Source organism: Notolepis coatsorum (assembly GCF_963971535.1).
Source record: "Notolepis coatsorum genome assembly, chromosome: 1".
Lineage (NCBI taxonomy): Eukaryota > Metazoa > Chordata > Actinopteri > Aulopiformes > Paralepididae > Notolepis > Notolepis coatsorum.
Window position 1 is genome coordinate 127829363 of NC_140165.1, and position 14457 is coordinate 127843819.

Consider the following 14457-nt stretch of genomic DNA (forward strand, 5'->3'; position numbering starts at 1 on the left):
GTTATAAAACCTTTAAGGGTACTGTGTTATAAAGCCTTTAAGGGTACTGCGTTATAAAACCTTTAAGGGTACTGTGTTAAAAACCTTTTTTTTTTTTTTATCCACTTTTTCTCCCATTTTTCTATATTTTCTCCCATCCCAATTTCGTATCATCCAATTCAACCCTCCCCTGTCACAAACGCTGTTTCTTGCCTCCCACAAGCCGGCTGCAATGTGGACTAAGTCATACATAGCACAAGTCCCCTCCGGTACTTGAGGTAACAGCAGTCGCATCTTTTCACCTGCGCAGCTCGATCTCTCAGTGTCGAGGAGTAACGCGTGGGAGGCTCACGCTGCCCCCGACACTTCCTGATTCTACTGCGCAGGCGCACCAACCGACTTGTAGGAGTCGCTTGTTCACAACGCCCGATCCCCACCCTTCAGTTTCCCTCCCCGTAATACGGCCAATGTGTATTACTGCGGACGACCAGCTAAACTGAAAACAATGTGGAGAGCTGGATTCGAACACGCGAATCCTAGCGTCTCCACACTGGTGGCGAGTGCCTTGCCCACTACACCACCTAGCCGCCCTGTGTTATAAAACCTTTAAGGGTACTGTGTTATAAAGCCTTTAAGGGTGTGGTGTAGTGCTGAGAGACGGGAGTCTGAGGCGATGTCCTGAAGTCGAAGGTAACTCCTTTAATATTCATCAGCACAACTACAAGATACAATACATTACTAGAAAGCTAAACAGAATCCTGCCACCGCTTAAATAGGACTGTTAGAGGTTCTAGAAGGTTCTACTATGACATCATCACCAACAGTCCAGCATGTTCTACTATGACATCATCACAAACGTTCCAGAATGATCTGGCTTAACCAGTGTAGACACTTGCGGTCCCACGATTGGGCGTACATGTCACATGACCAGAAATGAATTGCCGAACTCCGTTGTAGAAAGCATACAAGCGTCCCCGACACCCGGGGGCACTGACATCGGTGAGGTCGCCGGTGACTCCGTGGGAGGCAGAGGGGTGTACCGGGCGGCACCTGGTGGTAACCACGTACCAGGTCCACCTTTGAAAAGACCCGCTTACCCGCTAGGTGCACTGAGAAGTCCTGGATGTGGGGGACTGGGGGGGGGGTCATAATTTAGGAGCAATTTAGGAGCGGGTGTACTTCGCCCAGATATGAAGCATGAAGACGGAGGCAATGAAGAGTAGACTCATAACCAGCACCAGAACTGGACTGACTTTGAGTCCCGGTGAATCCTCCGTGTAGAAGCGCCACATGCCTCCCGTCCCTGCCGACGCCGTGGTCCTGCCAGCGCTGCGGGTGCCGCTGCTCGTCGCTTTCCTCTGTCTGACTGTGGAGCCGGCCGCCCCCCGGCGGGCCACGGCCTTGCGGCCACGTGCACTTGCTGCTGGTCCAGGCATTTTGATTTAATGTTCCGACGTCAGCTGAATGCGACAGATTGAGCTGCTCTTCAGCCTAATGTCCACGTCAAGGTCACCAGTGTAGTGCTGAGAGACGGGAGGAACTGCCACTGCTTAAATAGGACTGTTAGAGGTTCTAGAAGGGTCTACTATGACATCATCACCAATGGTCCAGCGGCCTACTATGACATCATCACGAACGTTCCAGAATGTTCGGGCGGACCTAATGTTCTAGAATGTTCCTAACAATAGTTCCGTGGGTGAATTATGTACCATTACAATCACTACAATGGTGTTATAAAAACCTTTAACACTTAAAAAAAAAAAAAAATAAAAATTGTGTTGGTTACAGTGGTGCAGAGACAGCCTGCTCCACTGTGACATGTTTACAACATCCAGTATTAAAACATTGACGTGGTATTTCTCACATAATTTATCAACACATAGCAACCGTTGTCTCGCCCAACATGGAGGAGAAATGTGTCAGGATATGTGTCACAGTACACACTGGCACACATAGTACACATAGTACAAAGACAATACGACCTTATAGGACAGTAATACTAGTAATACAGTAGCCTTGACTAGTGACTATACAGTATATATCACTCTCATGTTGATTTCCTAGCGGCATAGCGGCATACAGTTTGGTTGCTGCTGTCTTTATTCTCCCTTGCTTCTCATCTACACTGAACTCTTCACATGACCAAGCGGTTTAGTTTTGTCACAGATCTTTTCCTTTCCTCTCTGTCCTCGCTCGCACTTTGAGAGGCTCTATTCTCTCTCTCTCCCTCCTCTGTCTCTCTCTCCCTCTCCCTCTCTCTTTCCCACCAGATTAGTAATGCTTCATTTTTTCTCATCTCTCTCTCTCTCTCTCTCTCTCGTTCTTTATCTCTCTCTGTCCCCCTCTCTGTCTCTCTCTCTATTCCTCTTGTATCTATCTCTGTCTCTCTCTCTCTTTGTCCCCCCCCCCCCCCCACTCGCTCTCCGTCCCCTGCTAGTACTGGTAGAATTAGACACTCTAACCCCCCTTCTCTCCACCATGCTGAAAAGCAGCTAGTAAATAAAATAATACTACAGTATATGGTCAAAACTGCTTAGCTAAGACATTTTCATTCTGTAGTTGATTGATTGATGGAGCTCTTGAGCTCTCAATAAAAGGACTAACGCTAGACAAGTAAACATGAGTTTGCAATGATATTTGCTGTATGTTGTGGCTGTAAAAGGTTTGTTTGAAATAGATATATATTCTGCTTCATGACGGGATAAGAAAGTGCCACAAATATAATTTTCCATCTCTTCAAGAACTATGAGACATTTGAGAATAATATATCCTCAATAAGTATATTGTCAAGAATATAAGTCAGATTGGGGCAAATACCATTGTCAATTTGTGTAGGGTTTTAGAAAATAGGTATTAGGGGTATGTCCTATATAAGCATTTGTATAATTGTTAATTTCGCTGGATATACACTGTATACGGTTAAAATATTATTATAGACTTTAAAAAAAAAAAAAAAAAAAAAAGGGTATGGTGTTATAAAACCATTAAGGGTACGGTGTTATAAAACCTTTAAGGGTACTGTGTTATAAAGCCTTTAAGGGTACTGCGTTATAAAACCTTTAAGGGTACTGTGTTATAAAACCTTTAAGGGTACTGTGTTATAAAGCCTTTAAGGGTGTGGTGTAGTGCTGAGAGACGGGAGTCTGAGGCGATGTCCTGAAGTCGAAGGTAACTCCTTTAATATTCATCAGCACAACTACAAGATACAATACATTACTAGAAAGCTAAACAGAATCCTGCCACCGCTTAAATAGGACTGTTAGAGGTTCTAGAAGATTCTACTATGACATCATCACCAACAGTCCAGCATGTTCTACTATGACATCATCACAAACGTTCCAGAATGATCTGGCTTAACCAGTGTAGACACTTGCGGTCCCACGATTGGGCGTACATGTCACATGACCAGAAATGAATTGCCGAACTCCGTTGTAGAAAGCATACAAGCGTCCCCGACACCCGGGGGCACTGACATCGGTGAGGTCGCCGGTGACTCCGTGGGAGGCAGAGGGGTGTACCGGGCGGCACCTGGTGGTAACCACGTACCAGGTCCACCTTTGAAAAGACCCGCTTACCCGCTAGGTGCACTGAGAAGTCCTGGATGTGGGGGACTGGGGGGGGGGTCATAATTTAGGAGCAATTTAGGAGCGGGTGTACTTCGCCCAGATATGAAGCATGAAGACGGAGGCAATGAAGAGTAGACTCATAACCAGCACCAGAACTGGACTGACTTTGAGTCCCGGTGAATCCTCCGTGTAGAAGCGCCACATGCCTCCCGTCCCTGCCGACGCCGTGGTCCTGCCAGCGCTGCGGGTGCCGCTGCTCGTCGCTTTCCTCTGTCTGACTGTGGAGCCGGCCGCCCCCCGGCGGGCCACGGCCTTGCGGCCACGTGCACTTGCTGCTGGTCCAGGCATTTTGATTTAATGTTCCGACGTCAGCTGAATGCGACAGATTGAGCTGCTCTTCAGCCTAATGTCCACGTCAAGGTCACCAGTGTAGTGCTGAGAGACGGGAGGAACTGCCACTGCTTAAATAGGACTGTTAGAGGTTCTAGAAGGGTCTACTATGACATCATCACCAATGGTCCAGCGGCCTACTATGACATCATCACGAACGTTCCAGAATGTTCGGGCGGACCTAATGTTCTAGAATGTTCCTAACAATAGTTCCGTGGGTGAATTATGTACCATTACAATCACTACAATGGTGTTATAAAAACCTTTAACACTTAAAAAAAAAAAAAAAAAAAAAATTGTGTTGGTTACAGTGGTGCAGAGACAGCCTGCTCCACTGTGACATGTTTACAACATCCAGTATTAAAACATTGACGTGGTATTTCTCACATAATTTATCAACACATAGCAACCGTTGTCTCGCCCAACATGGAGGAGAAATGTGTCAGGATATGTGTCACAGTACACACTGGCACACATAGTACACATAGTACAAAGACAATACGACCTTATAGGACAGTAATACTAGTAATACAGTAGCCTTGACTAGTGACTATACAGTATATATCACTCTCATGTTGATTTCCTAGCGGCATAGCGGCATACAGTTTGGTTGCTGCTGTCTTTATTCTCCCTTGCTTCTCATCTACACTGAACTCTTCACATGACCAAGCGGTTTAGTTTTGTCACAGATCTTTTCCTTTCCTCTCTGTCCTCGCTCGCACTTTGAGAGGCTCTATTCTCTCTCTCTCCCTCCTCTGTCTCTCTCTCCCTCTCCCTCTCTCTTTCCCACCAGATTAGTAATGCTTCATTTTTTCTCATCTCTCTCTCTCTCTCTCTCTCTCTCTCTCTCTCTCGTTCTTTATCTCTCTCTGTCCCCCTCTCTGTCTCTCTCTCTATTCCTCTTGTATCTATCTCTGTCTCTCTCTCTCTTTGTCCCCCCCCCCCCCACTCGCTCTCCGTCCCCTGCTAGTACTGGTAGAATTAGACACTCTAACCCCCCTTCTCTCCACCATGCTGAAAAGCAGCTAGTAAATAAAATAATACTACAGTATATGGTCAAAACTGCTTAGCTAAGACATTTTCATTCTGTAGTTGATTGATTGATGGAGCTCTTGAGCTCTCAATAAAAGGACTAACGCTAGACAAGTAAACATGAGTTTGCAATGATATTTGCTGTATGTTGTGGCTGTAAAAGGTTTGTTTGAAATAGATATATATTCTGCTTCATGACGGGATAAGAAAGTGCCACAAATATAATTTTCCATCTCTTCAAGAACTATGAGACATTTGAGAATAATATATCCTCAATAAGTATATTGTCAAGAATATAAGTCAGATTGGGGCAAATACCATTGTCAATTTTTTTTTTTTTGATCCACTTTTTCTCCCATTTTTCCATATTTTCTCCCATCCCAATTTCGTATCATCCAATTCAACCCTCCCCTGTCACGAACGCTGTTTCTTGCCTCCCACAAGCCGGCTGCAATGTGGACTAAGTCATACATAGCACAAGTCCCCTCCGGTACTTGAGGTAACAGCAGTCGCATCTTTTCACCTGCGCAGCTCGATCTCTCAGTGTCGAGGAGTAACGCGTGGGAGGCTCACGCTGCCCCCGACACTTCCTGATTCTACTGCGCAGGCGCACCAACCGACTTGTAGGAGTCGCTTGTTCACAACGTTCGATCCCCACCCTTCAGTTTTCCCTCCCCGTAATACGGCCAATGTGTATTACTGCGGACGACCAGCCAAACTGAAAAACAATGTGGAGAGCTGGATTCGAACACGCGAATCCTAGCGTCTCCACACTGGTGGCGAGTGCCTTGCCCACTACACCACCTAGCCGCCCACCATTGTCAATTTGTGTAGGGTTTTAGAAAATAGGTATTAGGGGTATGTCCTATATAAGCATTTGTATAATTGTTAATTTCGCTGGATATACACTGTATACGGTTAAAATATTATTATAGACTTAAAAAAAAAAAAAAAAAAAGGGTATGGTGTTATAAAACCATTAAGGGTACGGTGTTATAAAACCTTTAAGGGTACTGTGTTATAAAGCCTTTAAGGGTACTGCGTTATAAAACCTTTAAGGGTACTGTGTTATAAAACCTTTAAGGGTACTGTGTTATAAAGCCTTTAAGGGTGTGGTGTAGTGCTGAGAGACGGGAGTCTGAGGCGATGTCCTGAAGTCGAAGGTAACTCCTTTAATATTCATCAGCACAACTACAAGATACAATACATTACTAGAAAGCTAAACAGAATCCTGCCACCGCTTAAATAGGACTGTTAGAGGTTCTAGAAGGTTCTACTATGACATCATCACCAACAGTCCAGCATGTTCTACTATGACATCATCACAAACGTTCCAGAATGATCTGGCTTAACCAGTGTAGACACTTGCGGTCCCACGATTGGGCGTACATGTCACATGACCAGAAATGAATTGCCGAACTCCGTTGTAGAAAGCATACAAGCGTCCCCGACACCCGGGGGCACTGACATCGGTGAGGTCGCCGGTGACTCCGTGGGAGGCAGAGGGGTGTACCGGGCGGCACCTGGTGGTAACCACGTACCAGGTCCACCTTTGAAAAGACCCGCTTACCCGCTAGGTGCACTGAGAAGTCCTGGATGTGGGGGACTGGGGGGGGGGTCATAATTTAGGAGCAATTTAGGAGCGGGTGTACTTCGCCCAGACATGAAGCATGAAGACGGAGGCAATGAAGAGTAGACTCATAACCAGCACCAGAACTGGACTGACTTTGAGTCCCGGTGAATCCTCCGTGTAGAAGCGCCACATGCCTCCCGTCCCTGCCGACGCCGTGGTCCTGCCAGCGCTGGGGGTGCCGCTGCTCGTCGCTTTCCTCTGTCTGACTGTGGAGCCGGCCGCCCCCCGGCGGGCCACGGCCTTGCGGCCACGTGCACTTGCTGCTGGTCCAGGCATTTTGATTTAATGTTCCGACGTCAGCTGAATGCGACAGATTGAGCTGCTCTTCAGCCTAATGTCCACGTCAAGGTCACCAGTGTAGTGCTGAGAGACGGGAGGAACTGCCACTGCTTAAATAGGACTGTTAGAGGTTCTAGAAGGGTCTACTATGACATCATCACCAATGGTCCAGCGGCCTACTATGACATCATCACGAACGTTCCAGAATGTTCGGGCGGACCTAATGTTCTAGAATGTTCCTAACAATAGTTCCGTGGGTGAATTATGTACCATTACAATCACTACAATGGTGTTATAAAAACCTTTAACACTTAAAAAAAAAAAAAAAAAAAATGTGTTGGTTACAGTGGTGCAGAGACAGCCTGCTCCACTGTGACATGTTTACAACATCCAGTATTAAAACATTGACGTGGTATTTCTCACATAATTTATCAACACATAGCAACCGTTGTCTCGCCCAACATGGAGGAGAAATGTGTCAGGATATGTGTCACAGTACACACTGGCACACATAGTACACATAGTACAAAGACAATACGACCTTATAGGACAGTAATACTAGTAATACAGTAGCCTTGACTAGTGACTATACAGTATATATCACTCTCATGTTGATTTCCTAGCGGCATAGCGGCATACAGTTTGGTTACTGCTGTCTTTATTCTCCCTTGCTTCTCATCTACACTGAACTCTTCACATGACCAAGCGGTTTAGTTTTGTCACAGATCTTTTCCTTTCCTCTCTGTCCTCGCTCGCACTTTGAGAGGCTCTATTCTCTCTCTCTCCCTCCTCTGTCTCTCTCTCCCTCTCCCTCTCTCTTTCCCACCAGATTAGTAATGCTTCATTTTTTCTCATCTCTGTCTCTCGCTGTCTCTCTGTATCTCTCTCCTTGAATTTCTCTCTTCCTGGCTCTCGCTTGAATCCTTGCTTTGTAATGTTCTCACTGTAACACTCTTCTCCTTCTCTCTTTTCCTACCTTCTTCTCCACTCTGACCCCCACCCCCTCTCTTGTCCAGATTCCTTATGTGTTCAAGGTTTTGACCCCAGCATGGGCCTTCTTGGGCCTTCTTGGGCCCATCAACCCCATGATGGCTGGCATCAGCCTGATGCCCCCTCCTCCTGTGCCCCCTGGCATGCCCATCATCAAGGAGATCATCCACTGCAAGAGCTGCACTCTCTTCCCTCAGAACCCCAGTAAGCTCTGCTCCCATTAGGAATCTTCACAACATCAGATGAGATTAGATGCAATGGGATGAGATTAGATGCAATGGGATGTGATTGGATGAGATGAGATGAGATTATATGGGATGAGATTATATGGGATGCGTCTGCAAACATTCTGAAAATGGTCAAAAACATTGGTGCCAGGGAGTACAGATGGAAAAACAGCGTGGCAGTCAATGAGTTAACAGGCACCCAGAGAAGTGACAATTTTTTAACTTGAACTTGAGGACTGCATACTTTTTTTGCAAAGCTTAGCTTTATACGTATAGCACATGCATGTGCCTGGTCTCTTTTGAAAGATAACATTCCGAAGTTAATAATGCAAAAAAGGAAAATCACTTTTAGGTCTGAACTTGACTCACATTTTTCTGTAGTGGTCGCAAGATTCCATATTCCAGCATAGAGGTATAAAAATCTGTTCATAAATGGGTCTTCGAGAGACGTCAGAGTAAAACCGATGACAAAAAAAAAGCTTTCCAAAATCCACTTCCTGTGTTCTGAAGTCTGAATCACTTCTGGTTTTCCCCCGTCAACTTTCACCTAGTTCCCTTATTCGCACCCTCTCACGTGGGGTATCGTTGGAAACGTACACTCGTTGGCTACAGCGCTGACCAATCCTTTTCACCATCAGCGGATGGCGCGTAAAAAGACGATCGCCTGACATATCGCCATGTAACTCGAGAACCGAGGCACGGATTTGGTCGAGTGAAGTGGCAATCGATCTTTCGAACAGTATATTATATGTTTGGCGAAGAATGCAGACCCGAGCCGCTAGACGCTCGCAAAGTGCCGTGACTTGCGCGCAAGTGCTCGTGAGCGCGTATACGTCCCGCCGGTGCACGTTATGTGGTTAACACTACACCCCTACCTCATTATTGCATTTTAAAAAGTTTGCATTTTGTACTTCATTGTTTACATTTGTACTTTAGGTTGTACTTTAGTTTGTATATTGTATATTCTGTATAGTGTTTGGCCTTTATTATTTTAACCTTTTGTTTTTACTGTATGAAGCACAATCTCAGGGGGCTCATACAGAACCAAGCATTTCACTGTAATGTACATGTACCTTATATGTGACAAAACTTGAACTTCAAACTATTAAAACAGATGGTTCAGAGTTCTGTATGAAAGACGTGCCAGTAGTGTAGTGGATGCAAAGCTATTAGCTTGCTTACAGAGTCCCGTGGACGCAGCTCTGGTTGGGTTCCGAGCTAACCGAAAGCAAGCAGGGTCTTGAAACAAATCAGCTTTAATCCTCACCACAAGGTGCAGGTAAGAGGGTTACCTATTTCTAACATTGTCGTCCTCCGGCACATGGGGTGGTTGCTGGTCTGTTACGACGTGGTGGAGTCGTTTCACAGGTAACACGTTATTGCCCGCCATGCGTTCAGCGCCAGAAACGAGTTAAGTCGTTTTTGGGATTGTTATTTTGTTTATTCGCTATATCTATTCATAATGCATAGCTGCAGCCTCTGGTATACCCTTCAGCCCCTGTCTGAGCTGGCAGACGGTCAACACCGCCCTCTACTGCCATGCAGAGCTATTGCATCCCATTTGAAATGGGCTGGTGTGTTTTAGGAGCCAGTGGGATCGAATCCAGCTGCCGCGGTGCCTCCGGCTTGGTCGGCCGTCCATACTGACACAATTGGCAGTGTCAGTGGGTGGGAAAGCCGGTGGGTGGGTCCTGGTCGTTGTAAACAGCGACTCCTACAGTTCGGTCGGGGCGCCTGCACAGCGAGGGAAGGATCTGGAGGAGGTAGTGTGATTCTTCCACACGTTACACTCCCCCAGTGAGAGTCCGCGCTGCCAGGTGAAAAGAAGCGGTGGCCTGGCTACACATGTGTCGGAGGAAGCATGTAATAGTCTCCGCCCTCCCAGACCGACGGTAGGGGCGGGTAAGTGCGCAACGACCAGGAAGGGGATTGGGAATTGGCATAACGACTAACATTGGGATGGGAGAAAAACAGAAAAAGGGAGAAAAAGATTAAAAAATAAAAATAAAAAATAAAAAAGAAGTTTCTTATGTCTGGTCATTTTTAGCATGGTGTTATTCACTGTCAAAGATGCAAAGAAATCATAATTCAAATTCTCCTTTGTTTCATCACAATTTAAGCAAGCCTAGTAATAGACACAATATTTCTGACACTGGGAATACATTCACTGAGGTCCATAGATGTGCCTAGATACCAAGAACATGCAAATGAACCTTGTAGAAGTGGAGCAATATTCCATTTACGTATGTATTTTAGGCGGATTTTCAGAAAATAGGGCTCCGGGCTTAAGAGGTTAAGAGAGAGGAAGTGTGTGAAAAAGATTTATAACAATGACTACTATAGAAAGAGAATGAGTGACAGACACGTGATGAGAGAAAAAGAGATATATGAGACTCCCCCCAGCTTCCGTTACCTCACTCTCACATGGAGAAAGGTGCAGAGTCACTGTGACAGAGTGAACAAGACTGATGAAAGGAAGGGAGGGAGAGAATAACTGACAAAGGGATGAAGAGAACAGGGGTGGGGTTGGAAAGCCTGTATGTGTAAGGTTTATGAACCACCTGATCCAGTATCAATCCCTTTCATCAGTGGCTTAGCCAGCATGTCAGCTTGCACTGTGGCTTAACACTTTGAGTGCCAGCAACGCATTTTGTCGTTAGTTCATGCCGCCAGTTGAGTGCCGGCAACGCTATATAGCGTTTCTTTGTCAATCGAGCCTCACGCTAGTGTTGCAGAGTCTCTCTGAGCTCAATTGGGAAGATACCGCCCCCTATCATCTCTCCCTGTGGTACTGCACTCCATTAGTTTAGACTGATGATGGGGGGGGGGGGGGGGGGGGGGGCATAGGCGGCGGGTGAGCTGGACATCAGGGTAGGCTATAGATGTGATGAGACTTGCGCAGAGCGCGCAACATTTTTCCTTTTTCTTTTTTGCTTGCACACAAACGGTGCACGCAAACGGTGCTGTCCAGGTTCTGATTTCATACAATACACCCACTAGCTACTACAGCGAACCCCACTCATTTCATATAGTGCAAATTAATTGTTCAAATGAAGGCATCCAATATGATTAACTACCTCGCTACAAAGGATCGGCGCGCGGAGATTCAGAACGCAGCAAACCGAACGCGGAAGTGAAACTGCGTTGGGGAAAATATACACGCTGCGGGATCATGTGAATGATGTGATTGGCTACATTATTTAACCTGAGCCTATGTGTGATTGGTTACCGATTATGCCGATTATCACGTAATCTTTATATTTTCCTTGAAAACGAGGGCTTTTCAAAATGCTATAAAACGGAAATGAAGCGATTAAAAAACAATCCGTTTCGACAATGTTGACTGCAAACAAGTCATTGATAAACAACGGGCAGATTAGACACATAGCCATAATTTAAGACCGATTATGCGTTCACAACGCTATCATTGAAGTGGGTGCCGGCATTCAACCACGTTTTACCATGTTAAACACAGCTTGCTCCTGTACCTTTATCTTAACACTTTCAGTGCCGGCCTCCGTTTCCTATTTACCCCTGTTGAATGCCACCACCCACTTCAATGATAGCGTTAAAAATGTATAATCTATGTTTTCAATTATGGCTATGTGTCTAATCTGCCCGTCGCTTATCAATGACTTGTTTGCAGTCAACATTGTCGAAACGGATTGTTTTCTTTTATAAATCTGTTCATATCCTTTTTATAGCATTTCGAAAAGCTATAGTTTTCTAAAAAATTTCAGGAAAATATAAAGATTCCGTCATAAACGGCATTTATTGGAATATTCTCGAATACACTAGACACGTTGTCATTTGTCGGCCTATTTATGAATCGTTTCAAATAAACGCTAGATTATCGATAGTATATGTGTACTTATGCACGCTATAGAAGCGAGCTGAGAAATCGATTCTCTTATTTCCTCAACAGCACACACACATATACACATACGGGACACGCAGTTATCTCAGTGAAAACAGCTCCGATTACCCCAAGACTGGTAACATTCCTTACCTTAGATCAGATGTTCTCCAAAAAGAGTATTCCAATTCCTGATCGCCATTCCAAATATTGATAATATATATTCCAGGCTGCTTTCCATCTCGCGATCACTTCCCTCTTCATCAGACGGCTCGCCAGCATAGTGGAGCCAGTAGCCCCCCCCCCCCCCCCCCCCCACACATCCACCAGTCTAATCGAATGGCCTGCAGTTACACAGGGATAGACGATAGGGGGCGGTATTTTCCCATCGGAGCTCCTAGAGGGGCTGCTGTACCAACGGGAGACTCGGTTGATGAAATATGAATTCAGATCGCTAATAAAAAAAAAATACTATTAGCGTCGTCGGCACTCAACGGGGGGCATGAAATAACGACATAACACGTCGCTGGCACTCAAAGTGTTAATAGGGGACATTTGCTAAGCACATACGCTACACGCTTATACAGTTGCTGCACAGAACAACCATGGTCTGAACGCTGTTGGCTACAGAGCAGCTCTATTGGAGCAACTGGGGGGTTAGGTGCCTTGCTCAATGGAATTTTGGCAGTAGTTGCTGAGGGAGGGGAGAGCGTTTATCATCCACTCGTTCCTTGCCAGGCTGTGGATTCTAACCGGCCACCTTCCACTTCACTAGATTTCAGGCTACTACTGCCAATTAAATAGGTATAGTCTACTCTGTCTATTGTATGTCTTAAACTGTACAATGAGACAATACGGTCATTTGAACCAGTGTTCCTGTAGGTTTATTGTACTCTGTGAAGGAGGTGTTTCTGACTGTAATTCACCTTCTCAGCGCCATGGTTCTCTTTAGTGTAGATGACTGTGATTTACCTTCTCAGAGCCATGGTTCTCTTTAGTGTAGATGACTGTGATTTACCTTCTCAGAGCCATGGTTCTCTTTAGTGTAGATGACTGATTTACCTTTTCAGCGCCCTGGTTCTCTTTAGTGTAGATGGCCATTAGCTCTGTGTCCTCAGTATCCTGATCGCCACTGGCCTGGCCCACTCCATTCACCACCACCTAGAGAGAGAGCAGGACAAAGAAAACACATGATTATTTGTATAATGTCAACAAACGATTTAAGGACCTACATTAACATAGCTTTGCAACCAAGCTAAAAAGTAAGGGCACCTGCAGACCGTCATCACTTGCTTAACTCTTTAATTGCCAAACCTGAGATAAGTCGGGTTAACTCGACATGCGTTGCCTGCCAGACCAGAGATAACTCGGGTTTTGATCGTTTATTCTTTTATTCAATATTTGTATTCATTATTCATCCAGGGACCTTGGTGTTACCATATGGAATGAGTCTGAGATAGCCAAAGTGCAATACCGGCCGCATCCAGCTAGACGGCGGTATCGAGCACCCTTTGAAACCTTATATCTTGGCCTGTGCAACGGTCAAATGTCACCGGGCACAGTTTTCTGGGTCGGGCCAGTCGAGCGGTTCTCCCGGTTCCATTGAAGCGCGTCAAATAACCCCGATCCATAGGTTGGCCCGTCTAATAGCTGGCAGTCAATGAGTTAATATTATTATCATTATTATTATAACGAGCAAGTGACCACAGTATACAGGTGTGCTATATTTGTTACAGCCTGCTTTGCTCCACCAATGCACCTGTCACAAACACGACTCTCACAGAGTCTGTTATCCAGGTGTGAATACACTTTGATGACCTGCGACTCTCACAGAGTCTTTATCCAGGTGTGAATACACTTTGATGACCTGCGACTCTCACAGAGTCCGTTATCCAGGTGTGAATACACTTTGATGACCTGCGACTCTCACAGAGTCTGTTATCCAGGTGTGAATACACTTTGATGACCTGCGACTCTCACAGAGTCTTTATCCAGGTGTGAATACACTTTGATGACCTGCGACTCTCACAGAGTCTGTTATCCAGGTGTGAATACACTTTGATGACCTGCGACTCTCACAGAGTCTGTTATCCAGGTGTGAATACACGTTGATGACCTGCGACTCTCACAGAGTGGCCTGGACAACGAACAGACCACAGTACGTCTGACTGCAGGGCAGCCAGTCAGGTGTGCTGGTGAGCAACACCAGTTCCCCTCAAGGAACCGTGCGGTCACCCTTTCTGTTAATCCTCTCCACCTCCGACTTCATCCACAACTTGAGCCACCTACAGAAGTTCTCTGATGACTCCTCCATCATCAGTTACATTATGGATGACAACGTGGACAAGTATAGAGCCCTGGTGGGGAGCTTGGTAGGGTGGTGCGAAAGCAACCACCTCCAACTCAACACCAGCAAGACCATGGAGCTGGTGGTGGAATTTAGGCGAGGCGAGGCAAGAGGAGGCCCCCCACTCCCACCATGGGGGGCGACAGTGGATTGGGAGG

The 14457-nt window shown here is 45.8% G+C and overlaps 1 protein-coding gene across 1 annotated transcript in view; it reads right to left on the minus strand.

Annotated features, from left to right (window-relative positions):
* Window positions 1–13108, minus strand: part of slc23a2 (solute carrier family 23 member 2) — a 68748-nt gene extending 55640 nt beyond the window's left edge. Inside the window, exon 1 of the mRNA XM_084330735.1 lies at window positions 13015–13108. Within this exon, the coding sequence (XP_084186861.1) occupies window positions 13015–13053 (39 nt within the window). The 5' untranslated portion in view covers window positions 13054–13108. The remainder of the gene's footprint in view (window positions 1–13014) is intronic.
* Between the last annotated feature and the right edge of the window lie 1349 nt (window positions 13109–14457).